The sequence below is a fragment of the Oryza brachyantha genome, chromosome 10 (assembly GCF_000231095.2).
Source record: "Oryza brachyantha chromosome 10, ObraRS2, whole genome shotgun sequence".
Classification (NCBI taxonomy): domain Eukaryota; kingdom Viridiplantae; phylum Streptophyta; class Magnoliopsida; order Poales; family Poaceae; genus Oryza; species Oryza brachyantha.
This window is the reverse complement of record NC_023172.2, coordinates 8,008,583-8,030,340: the sequence shown is the minus strand read 5'-3', so window position 1 is coordinate 8,030,340 and position 21,758 is coordinate 8,008,583. Positions and strand designations below refer to the sequence as shown.

General features: G+C 41.6%; 3 protein-coding genes across 9 annotated transcripts; all 3 read right to left on the bottom strand.

Moving 5' to 3' along the window:
- Positions 1-953: 953 nt before the first annotated feature.
- LOC102722983 (pentatricopeptide repeat-containing protein At4g26680, mitochondrial) lies at positions 954-5,707 on the bottom strand. 6 transcript variants are annotated; one of them, XM_040528053.1, is made up of 6 exons: positions 2,926-5,707; positions 2,624-2,819; positions 2,339-2,533; positions 2,149-2,241; positions 1,819-2,059; positions 954-1,738 (listed from the first exon to the last, which is right to left on the bottom strand). In XM_040528053.1, the coding sequence occupies exon 1, from the start codon at positions 5,664-5,666 to the stop codon at positions 4,158-4,160; it is 1,509 nt and encodes a 502-aa protein (XP_040383987.1). In that variant the 5' UTR covers positions 5,667-5,707; the 3' UTR covers positions 954-1,738; positions 1,819-2,059; positions 2,149-2,241; positions 2,339-2,533; positions 2,624-2,819; positions 2,926-4,157. The 6 variants fall into 6 exon arrangements, with proteins under 6 accessions (XP_040383987.1, XP_040383985.1, XP_015697313.2 ...); XM_040528050.1 differs by having other exon boundaries at positions 983-1,062; positions 1,300-2,059; XM_040528051.1 differs by having other exon boundaries at positions 954-2,059; positions 2,624-2,822.
- On the bottom strand, positions 2,045-3,045 carry LOC107303359 (acetyl-CoA carboxylase 1-like). The gene is made up of 5 exons (XM_015841481.1): positions 2,864-3,045; positions 2,624-2,762; positions 2,339-2,533; positions 2,149-2,241; positions 2,045-2,059 (listed from the first exon to the last, which is right to left on the bottom strand). The coding sequence occupies exons 1-5, from the start codon at positions 3,043-3,045 to the stop codon at positions 2,045-2,047; spliced, it is 624 nt and encodes a 207-aa protein (XP_015696967.1).
- Positions 5,708-9,049: 3,342 nt separating the features above from the next.
- LOC102722424 (acetyl-CoA carboxylase 1) lies at positions 9,050-21,216 on the bottom strand. 2 transcript variants are annotated; one of them, XM_015841828.2, is made up of 30 exons: positions 20,818-21,216; positions 19,628-20,003; positions 19,322-19,528; positions 19,071-19,229; positions 18,889-18,981; positions 18,587-18,682; positions 17,932-18,199; positions 17,610-17,848; positions 17,448-17,487; positions 17,243-17,367; positions 17,024-17,140; positions 16,865-16,939; positions 16,709-16,765; positions 16,519-16,623; positions 16,331-16,417; positions 15,712-15,903; positions 15,393-15,581; positions 15,135-15,245; positions 14,933-15,022; positions 14,669-14,845; positions 14,516-14,593; positions 14,300-14,422; positions 13,950-14,219; positions 13,521-13,858; positions 13,143-13,380; positions 12,692-13,059; positions 12,376-12,586; positions 11,890-12,069; positions 9,646-11,805; positions 9,050-9,542 (listed from the first exon to the last, which is right to left on the bottom strand). In XM_015841828.2, exons 2-30 carry the CDS (start codon positions 19,973-19,975, stop codon positions 9,486-9,488), a joined length of 6,798 nt encoding a protein of 2,265 aa, XP_015697314.2. In that variant the 5' UTR covers positions 19,976-20,003; positions 20,818-21,216; the 3' UTR covers positions 9,050-9,485. The 2 variants fall into 2 exon arrangements, with proteins under 2 accessions (XP_015697314.2, XP_040383983.1); XM_040528049.1 differs by having other exon boundaries at positions 19,628-20,000.
- Positions 21,217-21,758: the final 542 nt, after the last annotated feature.

The window sequence follows — 21,758 nt, the reverse complement described above, 5'->3', positions numbered from 1 at the left end:
TCGAAATTCAAGAGCTTTATATTCCATGTAACAAGATTAAAACTGCACTATGTGTATTGGGGAGATTGTACTCCTGTGCGTCTTCAGCGTTCCAAACTATTGTATGGGTATAGAAAGTTGTGAAAAATTCCAAAATGTAGAGTACAATATCAAGTATTCCTCTTACAGCTCCACTTGGTAACATGGGGGTAATTGTCATTGGCATATTTGTAAATAAAAATAATTTATTAATAAAACTCTTATATACGTGTTTATAGCGATGTAAAAACTAATATAAAAAATAAACTACGATAAAAAAAATTAACTTCAAATTTAAGTCTAAAATTTAAATTTTAACTTATAAACATAAGTATAAGCATGTCAGATGCTCTCTTTTTTCGGAAAATGCTTCTCCTTGAATACACCATCAGCGTGATCTTTTCACTTCTGCTTATACTTATAAGCCAAATTTTAAATTTTAAAACTTAAATTTAGAGTTAATTTTAGGGTTATTTCATCATACTTTATTTTTTAACCTTTACTTTTAGATCGCTAAAAACAGATATATAAAAAAATTTTGCTCATAAATTATTTTTTAGTTATTAATAAGTTATTTCATTTATGCTTAATTTCAACGAAACAATAGGACTATAGTTTGTCAGGAAAACGCAGCCCCCTGGTATAGTGCTCCACCATGGTGAGTAATACTTGCGCTCTTCTAGAGATGAAAGATAAAAAATTATTGGATTTTTGTAATCATTTATTTCAGGGTACAAACAAGGTAATTAACTATTATAAAGTTAAAAATCTAGTTTAAAAATATGATATGATCAACTTACGTATAGAAATATTTTATAAAAAATAAATTGTTTAGCAGTTCAGAAAGCATATGTGTAAAAACCAAGTAATAATTAGCAAAAAAGAACGCTGCCTAGTGGTCTCCACTGCTGCTTGGAAATCCTGGTGCAAACACAAGTGGACGATTGCTGCTAACTGCCTAATTATTATGCCATCCTTTTCCACTAAGATGACTGACGTTACAAAACTCTAATGTTTGTTAGCCGCAGCCCACAGCATCTCCAGCTGGATTGGAGAAAAAGGTATCAGCATTCATACGTAACAGACACTAATAGTATAAATGAAAATACAACACCTTGCACAAAGTTTTTCCCAAATTGCCAGAAGAGAAGAGAGGGTACATTCCAGTTTGTTTACAGTATGTTAGGCAAGTATCTGAAGCCTCATGGTTGCATGCATGGTCATAGGATGGAAACTGGAAGATTGTGCAAAGGCAGTAGACATTTTTTTTATCTGCGGTACCTTGGAGATTCCAAATTGTATGTGCAAATTATCAAGCCAATGCTGTTCTTGGTGCTCATTAACTACTAGCACAAGGAGACGATTCTGTAAAAGTGTTACGCACGAATGTAAACTTGTTCCATCATTTCCTCCTTTTCATTGGAAAGATAAATAATCCACAACTAGTTATCTACCATTGTAGAAGTTGCAGGCTAAGTAAAATTTGAGTAAATATCACAAAGCATAAGGTCTAGACCCACATGTAACGCAAAAACAAGGGTTGCCTTTTCTTTCCACATAGCAATAGTACATGTACCTTCATAATGAAACCTGGGAGAATCAGGTGACAGCCATGCAGGTCAGACCCATCATAGCATGCTAAGGTGGAATTCTTGCGCTGTTGCCATGGTTATGACAGAAACAACACTGGAATGCCCAGCTCCTGCTCCGTCTGCAACATCTGGATCACCAAATTTTCAGGAGACAGTGTCCTCGCTTCTGGTCGATGGCAGTTTAACTAATAGTTCAATAAGATCATACCAGCAGGGCGACACAAGCATGTGTTCAGGCCTCGGCATACACAGTTTAACTAACAGTTTATCTTCTTCACCTTCCTTCTGTTGTACACAGATTTTTTTTCTCTCTCAATAAGTTCAAATTTATGAATACATCAGATTTTTTTTTGTTGCTTTAGACATCAAATTTATGAATACATAAGAACCTCTGTATATGTCCAAAAAATGATGTGCAATGTCATTTTTAGCCCCTACCAACCTAGCATCTGTATATGGACAGCATGTTAAATGGTGAATAGAGAGGCACAAACAGAGCAAATAAAGGAAAAAACAATGTGTTCCAAGTTGTTCTCACCTGGGATGCCACCTTCATAATAAATATAGGTGAGCCAGGGACTTCTCCCTGCACTTGCTTAAACAAAGCTCTCGCCTCATCATCATTATGCACCTACAAATCCATTTAAACAACATCAAAACCATGTTTCACTATGGACAGATGATATTTCCTTGTCATTCTGATAGTATTGAACTAAAAGAAAACCAACCTTCCTTATTCCTTTACAACCACCACCCCATGATGCCTTGATCATAGCGGGATAGCCCACCACCTGACAACTAGCTACTGCTTCCTCTATAGTGCAGACACAGGCATCCTTGTACAGCTCCTCTGTAGTGGAGACACAGGCGTCCTTGTACAGCTCCTCAGGTATCGAACGGCAGCTTTCTTGTGGAATTGTCACCTACAAAAATATTTTGGTTTAGTTAGTAACAACATATCAGCAGAGAGGAACAAAAGAGAGAAGCTATCCAGAAATAGAAAGAAGGCATACATGTGATCCACTCCATGGAAGAGTTGGAACTCCTGCTGCTTGTGCAATTAGAGATGACCCAATCTTATCACCCAATGCTGCCATTGCGGCTGATGGTGGCCCAAGAATATCCCTTTTTCCATCAGTGCATCCGGAAGTTCTGGATTCTCAGATGCATGACCCCAGCCAGGTCAAACTGCAGAAACATGAGTTCTCTCTGCTATCGGTAACAGGTAAGTTACAATATTAACAACCAATTACCTATAGCAAATCAAGCCAATAGCAAGACAAAAAAGACCAAGAGGACGATCAATTGTGCTAACCTCAACTATGAGCTGCACATTCACATAATTGTTATTATTTGTACCACCAGGAACTTCTACGAATTGATCAGCAATTCTTATGTGCTCCGCATTTATCTTCAAATCCTCGGGAGTTGCCATGGCGACCAAAAGAATCGCCTTCTCTGTTCCAAAGGTCTCCAGCGCCCATGTATGGATGCTGCGGCGCTGCGCATGGACTTGACAGCAGCCATGCCATTGTTGGCAACCAGCACACTGTGTATTGGTGAATCACCACCAACCGCCTTACAGAATTCATCAACTTCAGAGGGCGACGATGGATGCCTCAAATTACGCATTCCATTCAGTATGCCATTCATTTGGTAGGATCCCTCCATTATTAACCACCCCTAACCTTCAGACCTGCTGAGAAAAACAGCATGCCAACAAACAAAAAAGAACAAGCGGCCGAAACGAAGCTAGAGAAGATAAAAAAAGGTGGGACCTTTAGGCTTTAGCCCGCTAGCTCTGCTTCCCAGCAAGCAGGATCAGCTAGGATCTCACCGTGTCCGATCCCGCACAGCTCAACTCTTCGCCGAGGCCAATCGGAGGCAGCAAGGGGAGCAAGAAAGAAGACGAAAGAAGATAAAAGAAAAGGAACTGCTCTTCCGGAGCTAGCTCAGCGGACGAATCCGTGGCCTGAGCGTCGTCCTCGCTTCCGGTGGTCGGAATTCGAGCTCAAGAAGCAGAGAGACAGAGAGAGAGAGAGAGAGCCGAACCGTACTCAGGTAATGTGTGAGAAGAGTTGTGTTCTATTTCAAGAAATTACAAAAAATATGGTGTATTTTCCTTTTTCAAAACAAAAGTTTGCATTTGTCGCATGTACAGTTTTCTAAACAATCGCTCATGTTATAGTGGTTGCAGAAATATATAACCTGAAAAGATGTACACTGAAAAAGTAGTTGCTGCAGAGAAGCGTAAGGATACCAACCTCAGGTTATGGAAGAATTTATTGTATACCTCTCCTCTGTGCGGTATGTATCATGCCAATGTAGTCCAAAGTTTTGCTTGAATTACACCTCTTACATATAAAAGTTATAGCAAGATCGTTTATCAGGGTGTGTGCACATACTGTCTGATGGAACTCCATTAAAAATGCCAAAATCAATTCCCCATTGTTATTAGCACAGCTATTGAAATTCTTGTGTTCTCCAGACATTATTCGTCTTGACCAACTGTACGTTCTCATGACATTTGATAGTTAGCTCTGCGCGTTAGCATTTGGTTATCACTTCATCCATATTCCTGTAATCACCAGTATAGTAGACATCAGGAATGAACTTTACACCATTATACAGTGATCGGAAGTTCTCTGCCAGATGTATTTTTTTAGCCTCCCAGAGACCATCAAAAAATTCATTCAACAATGCCTTGTCAGGAGCCATGCACCTCCCCAACATGTCCCTCATTACATCGACTGCTCCTTCTAAATCCTTGTTCTTGCAAAAAGAAGATATAACCATCTTATATGTGGCATAATTCGGATGGAAGCCACTTTTCTTCATCACATTCAACAGTTGGAATGCTCTCTCTGAGTTCTGCATCTTGCACCACCCAATAATCAGTGCTGACAAGGTTGATGCATTCGGTTCAAGCTTGGCACTATCAAGCTCACGAAGCAAGTGCTCTACCTTCTTCATCTTCCCTTCATTGCAAAGCCCGAGAATGAGCGCGTTATATGTCACAATATCAAGCTCCACCCGGTTCTTAACCATCTCCTCATGAATCCTAGACGCCATGGCATTATCACCACGTATCACATATGCATAAATCAGTGTGTTGTACGTGACTGTGTTTGGCATAACCCCCTTCGTCTTCATCTCACTCACCACCTGGTTCGCCTTGCCCATCCTTCCCTCCTTGCACAGCCCATGGATAATTGTGTCATAAGTCACAACGTCAGGCACCAACCCCTCCTGCTCCATCTTCCTCTTCAGTTGCAATGCAGGCCCTGCATCAATACCATCCCTGCAGTATGCGGCGATCAGCGTGTTGAAACTGACTGTCGTCCTATGAACACCCCACTCTGGCATTTTGTCGAGCACCTCGGCGGCGTCGGCGGTCCGCCCCAGGTCACAGTACGCTCGCAGCACCATGTTGGCCGTGTAGATATTCGGCGAGATCCTACACCGGCGCATCTCCCGGAAGAACGACAGCGCGATCTCGGGGCGCCTGAGGCCGAGCGCGGCGGAGATGAAGACGTTGCAGGACTCGACACGCGGGAGCAGGCCATGGGCGCGCATGGTGCGGAAGGCGAGGGTAGCCAGGGAGAGCTTCTTGCCGCGCGCGCAGACGGAGAAGACCACGTTGAGAGCCGGGACAGCGCCGCGGCCGCCGCCGTGGGGCGCGGCGGCAAGGCGGGCGGTGAGGACGACGTGGTGGAGGAGGTCCGGGAAGGCGTGGTGCGGGACGGAGGGGAGGAGGGAGGCGAGGAGCTCGGAGGAGCGGCGCGGGGGGAGGGTGTGGAGGAGGACTGCGAAGGGGAGCGGCGGCGGCGGCGAAGGGAGGAGGGAGGCGAGGAGGTCGCCGTGAGGCGAGAGGAGGAGGATGAGGTGGGAGAGGCGGAGGGGGGTGAGCTGCGGGAGGAAGCGGGAGAGGGAGGCCGCGGCGGGGGGCGGCGTGGAGGAGAGGTGGGAGCGGAGGGCGGTGACGAAGAGGTGGTCCTCGCCGGCGAGCGGCGGGAGGGTGAAGTGCGGAAGCGGAAGCGCGCGTGGCGGCGGCATCGGCGCCGGCGACGCGGAGGCGGAAGGCAAATCCGTGGGCTCCTCTGAATCGACCGCCCATCAAGCTAAAATTTAAACTTTTAACTTTAAAATTAGTTAAAAAAAATTAAAGTTGATTTTGATTTTTTTACCGAAATTTATTTTATAAATTTGGTTTTTAGATAGTTAAGAATATATAAAAAACTTTATTCCTAATTTATTTTTCGTTCATTAACACACCTAATGATACTTATGTTTAAACAACAAGCACTTTATTTTTCAATTTTTTATATAATGTTTTGACTTTTTGTCTTATTTGAAAGTTTTGTTTATTAATATTTTATTGTTACTAGATAATAACATATGAATAGTACTTTATGATAACATATATAAATAGTACTTTATGAGTGACTAATTTTTTAAAGTATTTTACAAATTTTTCAAATAAGACAAATGGTCAAACGTTGGACACGGAAAAACAAAAAATAAGTTATTATGGGACGGAGGTAGTACTTGCTTGGAAAATTATGGTATTGTTTGCCAAAATCTAAGCTAAAAATTTAAAATTTTAACCTTAAATTTAAAATTGATTTTAGGATTTTTTCATTGAAATTTATTTTATAGCATTGATTTTTATATCGTTAAGAATACATATATAAAATTTTTATTTATAAATTATTTTTTGTCGCACCATCACCGTGTGCGAGAGCATATCAGCCCTAAGCAAAAGTCTAGACCACCCCCTGAGGTTTGACACCCTGATTAATCTACCCCGTAAGCTTTAAAACCGTCTAAACAACGCCTTAAACTTTACAAAACCGTTAAAAAAACCCTGGCATGTTTTTGGGGTTCCTCTCACACTCTCCACCAGCCTTTCTGAGTACGGTTAAAACATCTCTTTCTTAGTTCTAATTCTATTGACAGCAGTTTAAAAATTTTCCAAAACGTGTGTTGCAAAACATACATGATGAACTTGGTCATGGTTTTTTATTGGAATTAGTTCTTTACGAATTTCGTCTAGTTCTTAGTTACATGCCACTGCCATTAGGGGTGAAAACGGGGCGGATATTTCCCGCCCGTCCGCCCGCCCGGATTAATTTAGGATAAATTCGGGTCAAAAATTCGGGTACCCGGGATTTTACACGGATCCGAAGCCGAATCCAGGTAATTTTTGGCGGATATGAGATCGGGTTCACGAAGACAATACCCAACGGATACGGATTATCCGGGATATATTACGGATAATACCTGGATATGTATCCGGATTATTATCTGGATTTAATGAGTCATGTCTTGCTTTGGGCCTTTCGAGTTTCAAGGCCCAAACCCAGCAAGAAAAAACTCTAACGGAGTAACAGGCTCACAGTCACGGGAGGGAGTCACACAGGTGCCGACTCACGGACACGGCCTCACGGGAGGGAGCCACGCACTCACGTCACGCGACGCGAGTACGCAACTCACGCTGCTCCCGGCTCCCGCACGCGCACAGCACAGGCGCACCGCCATGGCGCACACAACTCGCTGCTGTCGGCCTCCGCCGAGCCTCCGCCCTCCGGTCTGGTCTTTGCGTTCCCCGGCCGAGGCGGCGTCCGTCGTCCACCTCCGGTCCTAATACTGTCGCATTTTGGGTATATACAAATATGCAATAGCTATTATCTATGTGATATATATGGTTGTTGTTTTGACTTGATATCCGTATAAATATTTGTACCCGCAAGTGTTCGTATCCGTTTTGGTACGTATTTGTATCATATTTGTATCCGGTATTATCCGTGATCGTATCCGTATTCGATAACCGTATTAGATCCAAATCCGATTGCAAAATGTGGGTTAGGATATGGGAAAGGTGAAATCCGACCAAACCTGACCCGTTTTCACCCCTAACTGCCATGCCATAAATATGTAGTATGCCTATGTTTTATTCATCTTCAATAACAATTGCAGAAATGACATGTGCGTGGATATTTCGTTTGTTTTTTTTCCTGTCTTTCACTCTTAGGACTGGGATCTGTATTTTAGTTGAAGAAGAGTTTATGTTAGTAAGAGTTTTTTTTTGCAGAAGGTTAGTAAGAGTTGAGAATTAAAGAAAAAGGAAAATGAGCTTTGCTCGTAGTTTTCAATTTTTGGTTGCTTCATAATTTTCAGGCTTTTTTTTTGTCTGCTTTTATTTTTCCATCTTGTGAACTATTCTTTTCATTTTTTATGGACGACTTGTGTCTAGTTGATAGTTCAATAGCTATGCACTGACAGGGAGAGCATTTATGTGGACGCCCTCTCACCCGAGAGCCGGTTAAATAAAACCACCCAGAGGGTAAACTAAACCAACCAAAAAACCACACGGGGTGTAAATTAAACGGTTTGTGAAAGTTTAATGTGTTACTTAGACTGTTTTGAAGCTTGAAGGTGAATTAACCAGGGTGCCAAACCTCGGGATGATCTAGACTTTTTCCAAAGCCCTAATCACTGATCATTACATCAATGATGATCACAGCATCCAAAAGTAAAAAGAAAAAGAAAAAACTCATTGAGCTGGATTTCGTCTTGCAGGGCAGCTTACTCCTGACCAAGCAGACCGTGAATGGGCATATTTTGAGCTTTTCTACCGTCCTTAACAAGTCATCAAGAAGTATCAAGAACTAAGTACCTATAAATCTTATATATATATATCATTGTATTAAAAAATTTATATTAAAAATTAATGCATCTTTACATTTTCTCAATGACCACAAAATTTATCGTCACGTTTAATTCAGTGCCGCGAGTTGATAGCCAGCGTGGCCGAAGGGCAGCGCACAAAGCCGCCCGGTGCATACTGCTTGAGTTCAAACATAAAAAAATCCGTGTTGCATTGCTAATCCTAGTGTAAATTGAAACTTGTTTATCTTAGTACAAATCACAACAAAACAAGGGATATTTATTTCTTTTATAATAGAAATGATCAAACATCATGTTCTTTGACATATATTTAAAAAACGAGAGGTAAAACCTATGTTACGCCGAATTTTTTGTTAGTACTCAAGAGAGTTATTATAAGTGAAAATGGTTGTCCCTGTTTGATTCTGCAAGTACAGGTCACTACAAATTGAATGAAGGTATGAAACAGAAGGGGCAGTGCGCACCCGAACTTTTATACAATTGTTCAGTCCTAAAGCAAATGCTGAAAAATAAGTAACGATTAAAAACCTTCAAAATTAACTCTAAATTTAAGACTAAATTTTCAAAATTTGTCTTAGAGGCGAAAAGAAGAGGCTGTCAGAAGAAACGAAAAAGGTAGTAGACTTATAGAAAATCAAAACAGCTTAAATAACAATTAGTATCAAGTTTAATGCTCCAAATCAGCTGGTTTATTCATGCCAAACCGTTCCAGCCCAACAAAATGATAAAGCTAGGCACGTGATATATTATTTGGGTTGAAAAATAAATAAATAATTACTTCATCAAGAATTCCATCGTATCTATATGACATTGGCATGAGGCAAGCCCAACAAAGAAAAACAATGCTAGAAAAAAAAAGGCATCTAAATACATCACTACACTGGAACAACATTCCGTCGTGCCTAACTAAAGCTTTGCATTGCTCTGCCTCTTTATTTGGCTCTTGCAAGAACTCACACCTCCAAACATCCAGCAGGGCAGAGGCAGAATCTATCCTTGTATGTATATGGTTCTGAGATGACATCTCCAAACCTCCCATGCTATGTGCAAAAAAAAATGTTTCTCTCCATTACATTATACTAATAGTTCGCCAGGCAAGGTAAAACTTCAGTTTCAGTGTCAGAGTATAATTTTGTTTGATTCAGGGCAGTGCAGTTTCATGCTGGATACCAAAACTCACATTGATCAACCCAGAAGCTGCCTGAGACCATCAATAACCTGCTCCCTCTTTGAAGGATTCATCTGAAAAAGAATCCAAAAAAACCAGAATAACGTGTGAGATACATGATGGCAGAAAGGGAACAGAGAAGGCCAAAGCCTCAGTAAATGTTTGAAGAAAGCATACCTTGTTAAGGACAATTGAAAGACCATTTGGCAAAGCTTTCGCATCAGCGCTTTCAGCGAGATGTGAGAGCCACTTGGATACTCTTTCGGCCTTCAACTCCTCGAGGTTGTTCTCATAGTTGGCAGGATCATCTTTCCAAGCAAAGAAAGCTTCATCGTTATCCCACTTTTCACTCTCTCCGTCAGATTTATTGGAAGAGAGATACCATTTCTTGATATATTCCAAAGCAGATTTCTGGGAGAGCCGCTCACCAGCAGCTTCTCTGATTTCTTTGGCAAGTGCATCCTCAGTAACCCTTCTTCGCAATCTTCTATAGAAGAAGGACCGAGATTCCTCCCAATCGACAACCTTTCCTATGACACCTTTGGCAGCCATTCTGGCAGAGGTGTCATGCAATTCAGCAAACCGTGTAGCAACCTGGGTATATATAGGCATCAGTTGCTTCATTCGCGCAATAACACTCCTCCGAATGGTGTCCATTTCCGAGAGGCCAGCATTTTCTTTCTTCATTTCTCTGAGCCTAGTACTCAGGTTGATCAACTCTGGGTCAAGCCTTAGCATGCATTCTTCCAGTTCCTTTGGCCTGAATTTGATCTCAACCAATCCTTCTGGTTCTAGGACATTACCTTTTGCAGTCCTCTCTGCATACATCTCAATGTGTTCTGGATTGATTTTGCTATCTACCACAACCCATGCACCTCCCCTAAGCTCTCCGCCCATTGGGATATACACGAAGGCAGGTTGGTTATATGTCCTCAGATTCTCAACAATATTAGAACCAGCCTGAAGGATACCTTCAAATAGATCTCTTTGCCCACCAGAAAAGCCTCTCCAGTTAGCAAGGATGAACAGCGGAAGCTCTTCACGGTTGAAATCCAGTAATGCCTGGGCTGTTTTTGTGGCAGAATCTGGAAACCACACCTGCCCTGCTTGAGGAACAACACGCTCGGCAGAATCAAGCTGACCTGGATCAGCAGGGATGACTTGCATCATAGTCTGGGTTTCCACAGCTATGACACCAACTGGAATTCCACCAAGCTTCGCTCTTCCAGTTACAACAGTTTTTGCCCAGCCTTCTAACGTTTCCACGAAGCTTTCTCTGTCAAACATACCACCCAACCACTTGCCTTGACTGTCCTGAACACCACAGATGGCTGCACGAGCATCACATGAATTCTCAGGGAAGTATGTTACAGGTCTATCAGGTGGGTCAAGAGGCTTCATGATAGGAAGAGGGCCGCCAACATATGGAGGAACATAGCTGAGCCATTTCAAGATAGCAGAAACACCTTCAAGGTCATCTGACACAGTCAGATGGACGACACCATTTGTAGCCATGATTTTGGGGCCACCTAGTTGCATGTGAGAGCTGTATACCTCTCGTCCGAGAAGCTTATTCAGCGCAGAAAATCCTGTTAAAATAATTGGCTGATCAAGGCGCTGTATACACCTCATGCCTAACCGAGCAAGATAAGCACCAATGCCAACAGCTCGTCCAGTCACGAATGTCAGAGTAAAGGTCTCCTTATATGCTTTAGAATAAGCACTGGCAATGGCACCACTTCCATGTAAACTCTCACAACCGAGTCCATTCTCTTTCCCAACAATGGTATCAACAACCCATCTAGTTTCTCCGCTTTCTAGTTTCAGTTCATGCGCAATAACAGAAGAACTCAGGCGTGAATAATCTTGCTCAGTAAGGTAAATGTAATGAAAACCACGTTCAGGGCTCTCATCATCAAACCAACCAACATGGAAGCATGCTTTTATTTCCTCTGCTACACCAAGCCTAGCACCAGCAGTTGCTGACAGGTAGATAAGAGGAAGTTTCCTCTCACAAGCAAGATTAGTGACTGCATCAAAGAAAGCATCTTCTCTAGGACCAAACGATCCAGCTTTAAATGTCACATCATTTGAAACAACAATAATCTCCCGACCACTTGGAAATTCTGGTGTGGAGAGCTTCATGATCCAAGCAACAATGCCAATATCATTGATACCTGGAGAACGCTCAACTGGAACCAAAGGAGTACCCCATGATCCAGTTGAATCAGCAAATATAAGCTCTGTCACTTTAACATAGCTCTTGTTATGGTCATTAGCTTCAGCAACAGCCGAGAAGGTTGATTTCCATGACTTCTTCAGTGCTGTTTCAAATGCCTGTAGACAGAATATAGTCAATCCCAGAGTTAAGAATGCTAACTAATGTAGGAGAAAATGAACAAGAAAATGCAAGTAACTCACCAATGGGAAGTCATAGCAGTAAGTAGTTTCGTTTTTCCTAGCAGAGTAACGTTTGAGGTCAATAGCATCCAAAGGCTTGTATGGTTCATGCAATGCAATGCCATGCAAAGGACCAGGTGATGGTGTAGCAGAGTTGTAGAGAATTTGATATGTGTTGGAATCCTCCACTTCTCGGTAAATCTGGAAGGCATAGAAATTGAGCATGAGAGCAAGACAATGGAATAGATATTTAAATATTCTTCACAGAAAATAAATCAACAACCACAGAGAGTAACTCTGGTATTCATGATGGGAACAATGGAGCATTTGCTTTTACTAGCTACAAAAGATAGGGAACATCTATAATGGTGGTTGATGAGTTTCAGTGGCTTCCAGTTTATATGCATATGAGAATTATTTTATGATGTAGCATTCTTAGGTAGTTACTGACTTATGAGCACCATTGCTGGTATAATAGTGCAATAGCTGGAATGCTGGATAACTTACATCAACAGTGCAGGTGTGGCCAGTTACATTGGTAACAACTACTCTCCAAGCACCACTTGCTTGACCATCACAATCCAACCATAACTTAACTTCCCACTGGCATACCGAAAGGCGATGCATCCTCACCCCAACATGTTCATATATATTCAAAACCATATTCTTCAAAAGCGCACATGCAGTCGCTTCATCTTGACCAACTTCATCCATTGCTCTACCACAACAAGAAAGCATGAATGAAGTGAGAATCTATATGAAAATTTAATGCAGTGTATTTTATCAGCAAGATTTCTCTTAAAAGAAAGATGTTTTTACTGACCTTGAAAATGGTATAAGATCAAACAACTGTTGTACTCTCAAAAGGCACAGATACATGTGTGAATAGCTTGACCTCACTGTCTCGTTATGAGCATGTAGCTCTATTTCTTCTAGTGCTGCCATCAATGATCTGAGTATACTGTTTGATGTGTATGATGATGAAGCCTGAGCACGGCCTACTTCATTGTCAACACTTCCTGATAAAAACCCATTGGTCACACCTGGTTGTCTTACTATGGTACGGAGGAACAACCTCTGGTCATTTGATCTCTGATCTTTCTTGTTCTTGACAAGTGTGTAAATATGCCATTGGCGATCACGTGATGGAGTGTACTTTACTTCACTGTAACCTTCCAAATTCACCTTGTTCTGTATTTAGACAAGTTAGAAATTTTAGTACATCAAAGAGAACTTGACAATTTCTCTTAAGAAAAATGAATGTGGCAACATACCAACTCAAGGAATGTAGATAGAGGAGGTTCAACATGGCGAAGCATCGGATCCTCTTCATAATATATCTTGTTAACTGACCATTGGAAGGAGTGACGCATTGGTGGGCGTCCTTCATCCCTTTGGATAATGCAGCTGACTACCCTAACACCAGCACCATTGAGATGTGATGTTACGGTACTATCCTTCAAAATTTTTGAAAGTTTATTGATCCTTTCTTGAGCCTGATCCTCATCACCACTGCAAAAAGAAAATAGTGTGGAAGTGGTAAATAAATAAATACGTGAAATTCTCTACCAGTTCACAGAATCACTTTTGTGATACTTATATCTTTCCATCAATAACAAGAGGTAACATAAGGAGAAAGAGAGTATATAAACCTGTCTTGAAGAGTGCTCATCTGATTGTTAATACCAACCAAAGCAATATGCAGCATATTGCCATGGCTGGAACTTGTAGAGTTTCCATTCGAGACATTTCCAGCTTTGTAGTGTGAAGTCTCCTTCAGTGCAGCATCAATAGCGCTTGATAAATACTGGAGAGACTTGATTACAACCATGACACCCCATCTTTTCTCATTGGGATCCTCTTCTTGGTGCTTTAGAGCCATCAAATCTTGTCCATTTCTTTGCTTAATATTCTCTTCAGAGAACTCCCATAAAGCAATTAGACCAGATCTGTGCCACTGCATCCGAATACTGCCCTTGACCAGATAAGGCTGAAAGACAACTGTGAATTAGCCAACATAAATTTGAAGATTGCAGTGGTACCAAAGACAAGAGTTGCTTAGTTCAAAAACTCTGTGATACCTGATACAATCTACGTATATATGTCTCAACCACTCTCCGCTGAAGTGTAGGATCACTGTGATCAAACAAAGCAACAAGGGCATCTTCAACTGCAAGTGGCGCGCCTACCAAATCTTCCATCCTCTCATTGATGGCCATCTTTCTCCTAGGTGTTGACACCCTCTCTCCTTCTTCAGTAAACATCTCCAGCTCTGAAAGGCTTCTTGCTATGCTTGTGCGGAGTTCACTCAATTTAGTGTGCTCGAGAAGTTGACTTGCTTTAAGTGCCAACTGCAACATAAAATAATGTATCATTCACTAGATCATTAGATGTACTGAATACTTAGATCATTATAATGATTCAATATTACCTCAGAGTACACCGTATGGTTCAGCCCAGAAAAACGAATCAACTGGTCTCTATACGCAGACGGGTTGGGATACACCAATGCTTCCATAAGCCGTAGTATTAGTTTATTTTTGGTTCGCACACCCTTCATATAAACAAAATGGTCAGCCACCTGATCCCTTGTGTACCAATATGCAGTGAAGCCATAAATCACACTATATGGATATTGTGTCATTACCTGGTGGGAGAAAACAATATATACGACCTTCTCAAGGTCTTTGGCATGTTGAAGGCGTAGACGTTCTATCACATCAGACTGCAGATATAAAAAAAAGCTCAGTACACTTCAGTTACAAGTGAACATTGTGTAAATTTCGCATTCTAAATTGACCTGAATATTGTCACCGAAGAGCTCTTCGACGGACAGGTACTCCTCAAACAGAGACTTGACAACAACACGAGCATGGCTTTCTCTCCCACCCTCATATGACTTGACCAAGCTCATAAGTGGCTCAACAAGCCTCTCATTAGTAATTCTATCTTTCTCAGAACAGTATGCGAGATTTGCCTACAGTAATGTTTATTTTTCTGGTAAGAAAACAACATAAATAAATAACAAAAATGAATTTACGGCAAATTGCAGCTTCAAACTGACCTCAATAATCCCCCTCAGTAACTTGGCAGGAAAATCCTTGTTCTTCCGAAAATCAGAATTCAGTTCATACTCCTTGTACTTGCCATCCAACTGATTACATGCAAATTAATTAGAACTTCTAGTGTGCAACCAAAAAGAAAGATAAAATGAATAAACAAGACGGAATATGAAATAAACGTTTTAACTTAAAACACTTAATCACCTCATTCCTGAGATCTTTCGGGAGCCGGGTTGCCAAAACAGACATAAGTTCTTGCCACTGTAGAAAAGGAAGCTCAGGGCTATCTAAGCAGTTTAACAAATCTTGTACAACCTGAAAATAAAATAAATAGTAAGGAAGATAGAATAGTCAGTCACAAACTATACAAATTAGTTTTTCTTTGTATACAAGAATACTGGCAACGAGATAGAGAAGGAAAAAGAAAAGTGAGACTACAGCTGACAGTTCTCAGAGGCTTACTTCATTGATATTATGTTCATATCCTGCAAGGATCATGTGTGCGGAATTGACACTTGCAGCAAACTTTTGGTGTACTTTGCCAGAAACAGCAGTAGGAGGTCCCAGTTTTGGAAAGGTGCCATGGAATGGTTCGGCTCTCCTCACAGAAGAGGGGTCATCAAGGTCCAACCTTGCTATCAGGTCATTTGCCTGCAAAAAATAGGCATTCCAGTTTAGCTTATAAAGATGCATTAAATAACTTGACCCTCAGTAATATACACCCAGAATATAAGCAAAGCACTGTGTCTATGCAAACAAGGTTAGAAATAGAGGTAATAACCTGCATGGCTTGACCCTCAGGCATGACAAAGTGGATAACACCAGAAGCTGGCAGTAACAGTGGCATACACATCTTCATGACCTCAACCTCAGCATATGGTGTATCAGCATCAACATGAGAGCCATCCGCAACCAAGAAACGAAGAAGTTTGCAAGGTGTATCAGCCAACAACTTGGAAGGATCATGCTCTTTCTGTAAAGATCATTACGATAAATAAATTGAAGTTCAGAATCACACTTAGAGCTGAAACAATGCCCACACATTAGTCCTTCAATTGAAGTCTCCATAATGGTACAACCATCTCTTTTTATCTTTCTAGAAACAAGGATCATATGAAACTTGTTGTATATAAATATTTTCAAATTCGAAAGAAATTAATCAGATCAAGATTAATTTAAATAATACAAGGATAGACTCGATCAGACAGTAACAATTTTTTAAATGACCTTTTCATGATCTTATGGTAACATATTTTAAGATCCTGTAGCATAATTTTTGTCTACACATAATTGTGATGCAAGTACTCTTTTAGTATAAACATACAAGTTCCCTTAAGGAGAAAATGAAAATAAGTTTTATAGTTCGATATCACAAGGAATAGGAACACAGCTATATTCACCTGTAATAAGCATGTTCTCCCATTGATGAGAAGGCGCGTACCAGCAGCCTCTGTCTCCGCATAAATTACATGACTGTTTCCATCCAACTGAAGAATTTACAGTTACACATGGATCATATAATTTTTCAACTAAAAAGTAGTACTGGCGTATCATATTTATATGAAAAATTTAAAGAGAGATATATTACTTGCATCAAGAGTCCTCCATCTCTCAATGAGTGTATCTCAGCTTCAATCTCTGACCCATTCATTCTTAATATGTAGCTACGGGGTCCACGTCTTACAGTCTCAATCTACAGCAACAATTAGGCATGAAATTGAAATGTAAACACCAGATATATCAGAAACTACTGCAGTATAAGATTTAAAGAGAATTACCGTGTATTTGCTCCCCTCTATGTTTAGGGTAACAGTCAAATTAACAAGAGAGATGTGCTGAAAAGGGAAAAGAATCAGACAGGTGCCATGCTTTTTTGTTCAAAATGGAATGAGCATATGTGCAGTAAGGGCATCATTCATCATACAGTATGATACCTTTGGTGGTATTTGACCTTTGCTGAGATAACCAACATAATCGGTAACAACGCTTGAGCTCCTGCTTGATGCTTCCTGCAACATGAATACAAAGTTGGTAACGATATATGATTTAGAAGCTCATAACCTGCTACTGAATTGTTCTGCAGTCAATCATACATATAGAGCTCCTCCAACAACTGAAAGGTACCATGGGGGCCTCTCAGCTCTAACACGCATAGCTATTCTGCTGTCTAGCCAACCAGTGTGGATCTTATTTCCCCGATATTCTGCAGCCTGCAAATATGAAAAAAATGACGTATGTTAGGGGGGGGGGGGATATTAACTTTATCATGTAAACAAAGGCCATGCCATTTACTTTAATGGAGTTAATCTTACATTCAAGAGATCCACTGTGTAATCAACATTTGTACGTATCTCTCCACGAATTTGGATTTCTTTTAACCCAAGCACCATATTTGCTATTGCCAATGATCTAGATTCCCCAAATGCAAACACATGTCCTGCAAGACAATGGTACTGCGGTTATAAACAAGCACAGAGAGATACCAAGAGAGAACAAGAAATTATGTGTACCACTTACCAAATTGAGAATCTGAAAATTCATGAATTGCTCCTCCAGACTGAAAATTAGTAAAGAAAACTGAGGTTAGTTAGCCAGAAAACCAACGAAAACAAGAAACACAATAGTAATAATAAGCTGCCTCAGATTGAAAAGAAGCATTACGGATGGATGTATACTTGCCTTAACAGAGAAATAGGCCCAAACATTTGGTTTGCTTTTAAAGTTTAGCTCCTCAACTCTCCCGCTAGTTGGCCTGAATCCATCATCTGGATCCTCACTGGTAACTCTGACTGCTACACAGTGACCCTTTGGCTTTACAGACTGTGCTGCATCCAAATCAAATTTCGTTGCAACAGCTGATATTTTCTTCCATGCATCGTAACCACCACTATGTTCCATTCCATAAAAGCGTCTGATCTCTGCAATAATCCATTATTTTTCAGTAGGAAAGAAGCAGCAAATTTCACCAACAATCAAATAAGGTTTTGTGAAATTGACATACCAGGAATATTGTACAGGGGTACACCCATTCCTACAACAACTTGAGCTGCAGGCAAGTTTATTTCAGCTATCCATTCGGTCACAGGGTGTTCTACTTGCAACCGTGGATTAAGCTCTAGAAAATAGTATTCGCCTGTTTCCATGCTGTACAGATATTCAACTGTAGCAGCACCCACATACTGCACACATTTAGCAAGCCGCCTTGCTGCTTGCTCAAGCTCTTTAACTGTCTCTGAAGGAGCAACTGTAATTGGCCCCTCCTCAATAATCTGTTGCAGAAATACAAGAATTACTGTTTCATAAATCACAAATAAGATATATTTTGGTAATACTATGCATCTGGTAATACTAATCAAAATATGCCATTTTTTCTGGTTGAAAATCATAAAGGTGCAATGCATATATCATTGTAGAACTAAAAAGGTTAACTAAGATGCAACATTCAACTGATAATAGTTCACTACCTGCCATTAATGCATGCCTTAGTTAAAAATATTTGCCAACAAATAAAATTGTATAGCTCCTGTCACATTTTCCCAAACAATATATGATTGGGATAAAATATTTCCAGTCACACCAATCCACAGTGGACTGATTCCAAGAAAACTTATATTGAAATCTCTGATGCTTCGGAAGGACAAAAAACAATCCCTAACCTTTTGGTGCCTTCTTTGAACACTACAGTCTCGACTGTGCAGCGCTGCCACATTTCCATGTTTATCGCAAAGCAACTGAACCTCTAGATGTCGGCTCTGTAAAGGAAGAACAAAATGCAAGCTTTAGTCATCAAATATATGAATACAGAAGAACCTCTGTATATGTCAAAAAAATGATGTGCAATGTCATTTTTAGCCCCTACCAACCTAGCATCTGTATATGGACACCATGTTAAATGGTGAATACAGAGGCACAACAGAGCAAATAAAGTTAAAAACAATGTGCTCCAAGTTGTTCTCACCTGGGATGCCACCTTCATAATAAATATAGGTGAGCCAGGGACTTCTCCCTGCACTTGCTTAAACAAAGCTCTCACCTCATCATCATTATGCACCTACAAATTCATTTAAACAACATCAAAACCATGTTTCGCTATGGACAGCTGATGTTTCCTTGATAGTATTGAACTAAAAGAAAACCAACCTTCCTTATTCCTTTACCACCACCACCCCATGATGCCTTGATCATTGCGGGATAGCCCACCACCTGACAACTAGCTACTGCTTCCTCTGTAGTGGAGACACAGGCGTCCTTGTACAGCTCCTCGGGAATGGAATGGCAGCTTTCTTGTGGAATTGTCACCTACAAAAATATTTTGGTTTAGTTAGTAACAACATATCAGCAGAGAGAGGAACAAAAGAGAGAAGCTACCCAGAAATAGAAAGAAGGCATACATGTGATCCACTCCATGGAAGAGTTGGAACTCCTGCTGCTTGTGCAATTAGAGATGACCCAATCTTATCACCCAATGCTGCCATTGCGGCTGATGGTGGCCCAAGAAAAATTATCCCTTTTTCCATCAGTGCGTCCGGAAGTTCTGGATTCTCAGATGCATGACCCCAGCCAGGCCAAACTGCAGAAACATGAGTTCTCTCTGCTATCTGCAACAGGTAAGTTACAATATTAACAACCAATTACCTATAGCAAATCAAGCCAATAGCAAGACAACAAAGACCAAGAGGACGATCAATTGTGCTAACCTCAACTATGAGCTGTACATTTGCATAATTGTTATTATTTGTACCACCAGGAACTTCTATGAATTGGTCGGCAATTCTTATGTGCTCCGCATTTATCTTCAAATCCTCGGGAGTTGCCATGGCAACCAAAAGAATCGCTTTCTCTGTTCCAAAGGTCTCCAGTGCCCATGTCCGGATGCTGCGCATGAACTTGACAGCAGCCATGCCATTGTTGGCAACCAGCACACTGTGTATTGGTGAATCACCACCAAGCGCCTTACAGAATTCATCAACCTCAGAGGGCGACGATGGATGCCTCAAATTAGGCATCCCATTCACTATGCCATTCATTTGGTAGGACCCCTCCATTATTAACCACCTCTAACCTTCAGACCTGCTGAGAAAAACAAAAGGAACGAATCATTACCACATCAATTCTGACAAGCAAAACGATGAAATGAACTTCAGCAATTTACCACTACTACAATTTACCACCAGTACATAAGTGGAATCCACATATGCAGTATAACACGTTCCTAAGTACATGCAAGAATAAGAAGCAACAACATAAAACGAGACAGCCTATCCTGAGACTCCATGGCACCACCAGTTTGCAGAAAAAGTTTTTGACCGCAACAGTAATCAGAGCCAGCAGAATTAGAACAGCAAGACCACAGACTGTGAATTTCTTTTTCTTTCCTGTAAGCAAGTGGACATACATATGTTGACCGTGTGATCACAGAACAGTCCAAAGTAAGAGACTAGCTACGCAGGACTACATCTAAGTCGGAGAAGATTAGTAAATTCCGAAATAAGCACTCAACGAGGGACCCCCAGTTCCAGCATGCCAACAAACCAAAAAGAACAAGCGCCCGAAACGAAGCTAGAGAAGAAGGAAAAAAAAGGTGCGAACTTTAGGCTTTAGCCCGCTAGCTCTGCTTCCCGGCAAGCAGGATCAGCTAGGATCTCACCGCGTCCGATCCCGCGCAGCTCAACTCTTCGTCGAGCCCAATCGGAGGCAGCGAGTGGAACAATAAAGAAGACGAAAGAAGATACAAGAAAAAAGAACTGCTGCTCCGGAGCTAGATTCAGCGGACGAATCCGAGGCCGGCGCGTCGTCCTCGCTTCCGGCGGTCGGAATTCGAGCTCAAGAAGCAGGGAGACAGAGAGAGAGAGAGAGAGAGAGAGAGAGAGAGAGAGCCAAAACGTACTCAGGAAAATACGACGGCGCTCGCCACCCGTTCGACGGAATGCCGCCACCGCCACCGCCGCCCCGCCGCAGGCCAGATCAAGATCCAGCGCCCCCCTCGACGCCGCAACTGCGCCTTAAATGCGCGCGGCAGCTCAGCTTCCCTTCCTCCCCCCTCCTCCTCCTCCTCTCTCTCTCTCTCTCTTGTCTCTCTCCTCCCCCGCGTAAGGCAGGCCACGCTACGCAGCTGGTGCAGGCGGTGGGCGTCCGCTCCGCGCGCGGCCGGGGGCGCCTTTTAACCGCCGCGCGGCCACGGCGACCACCCCCACCCCATGGGGGCGCCCGCGGCGGGGCCCAGCCCCAAGAGAGCCCGGAATGCGTGAGGCGATGGAGAAGAGAGAGAGAGAGAAAAATGGGATTTTTATTTCGTATTTTTGACTGGGAGAGAGATTGGAGAAGGAGGTTGGGGGTTGATCAACTAACCCCCAACAGTCCACCCCCGGTGGGGTCCACCCGTCATGGAGAGAGCATGGTTTCCAGTTTTCCACTGGTGTTGTTTTCGCCTTTCATACGCATCAACAACTTGGTATTTGTGATTAGGTCCTTTTGGTCTCTCGGAGCGGCGGAGCGCGTAAATTCATCTATAATCTCAGACTTTCTTACGAAAAAATTATGTGGTATGGAGTATCTGGGTTGACAACACTTAACTATGAATAGGCCATAAATGGTTTCACTAATGTCGTGTATTTTTTTGGTAAGTTAAACCCTGATACCCTGGTGATAGTTGACCCGTATAAGAGCTACTTCATGTTATCATCTATCATGATAATAGAGTATATGAAGAAAAATAAGCTGGCCCAGTAGATACTCCATCATATATTTCAACAATAAAGGATCCTCTATATTTCATCTATTTCAACAATAAAGGATCCTCTATATTGGAAAGACTCTCCACTTCATAGT

Excerpts from the sequence above, each read along its gene's own strand:
- LOC107303359 (XM_015841481.1), bottom strand. The coding sequence starts at position 3,045 with ATGGCAACTCCCGAGGATTTGAAGATAAATGCGGAGCACATAAGAATT. Across the intron at positions 2,534-2,623 it reads TTCCATGGAGTGGATCACAT|GTGACAATTCCACAAGAAAG; the intron begins GTATGCCTTCTT and ends ATATTTTTGTAG. Across the intron at positions 2,242-2,338 it reads GTTGTAAAGGAATAAGGAAG|GTGCATAATGATGATGAGGC; the intron begins GTTGGTTTTCTT and ends ATGGATTTGTAG.
- LOC102722983 (XM_040528051.1), bottom strand. The coding sequence starts at position 5,666 with ATGCCGCCGCCACGCGCGCTTCCGCTTCCGCACTTCACCCTCCCGCCG.
- LOC102722424 (XM_015841828.2), bottom strand. The coding sequence starts at position 19,975 with ATGGAGGGGTCCTACCAAATGAATGGCATAGTGAATGGGATGCCTAAT. Across the intron at positions 18,200-18,586 it reads TTCAAAGAAGGCACCAAAAG|ATTATTGAGGAGGGGCCAAT; the intron begins GTTAGGGATTGT and ends TTTCTGCAACAG. Across the intron at positions 9,543-9,645 it reads TTTCAATTGTCCTTAACAAG|ATGAATCCTTCAAAGAGGGA; the intron begins GTATGCTTTCTT and ends ATTCTTTTTCAG.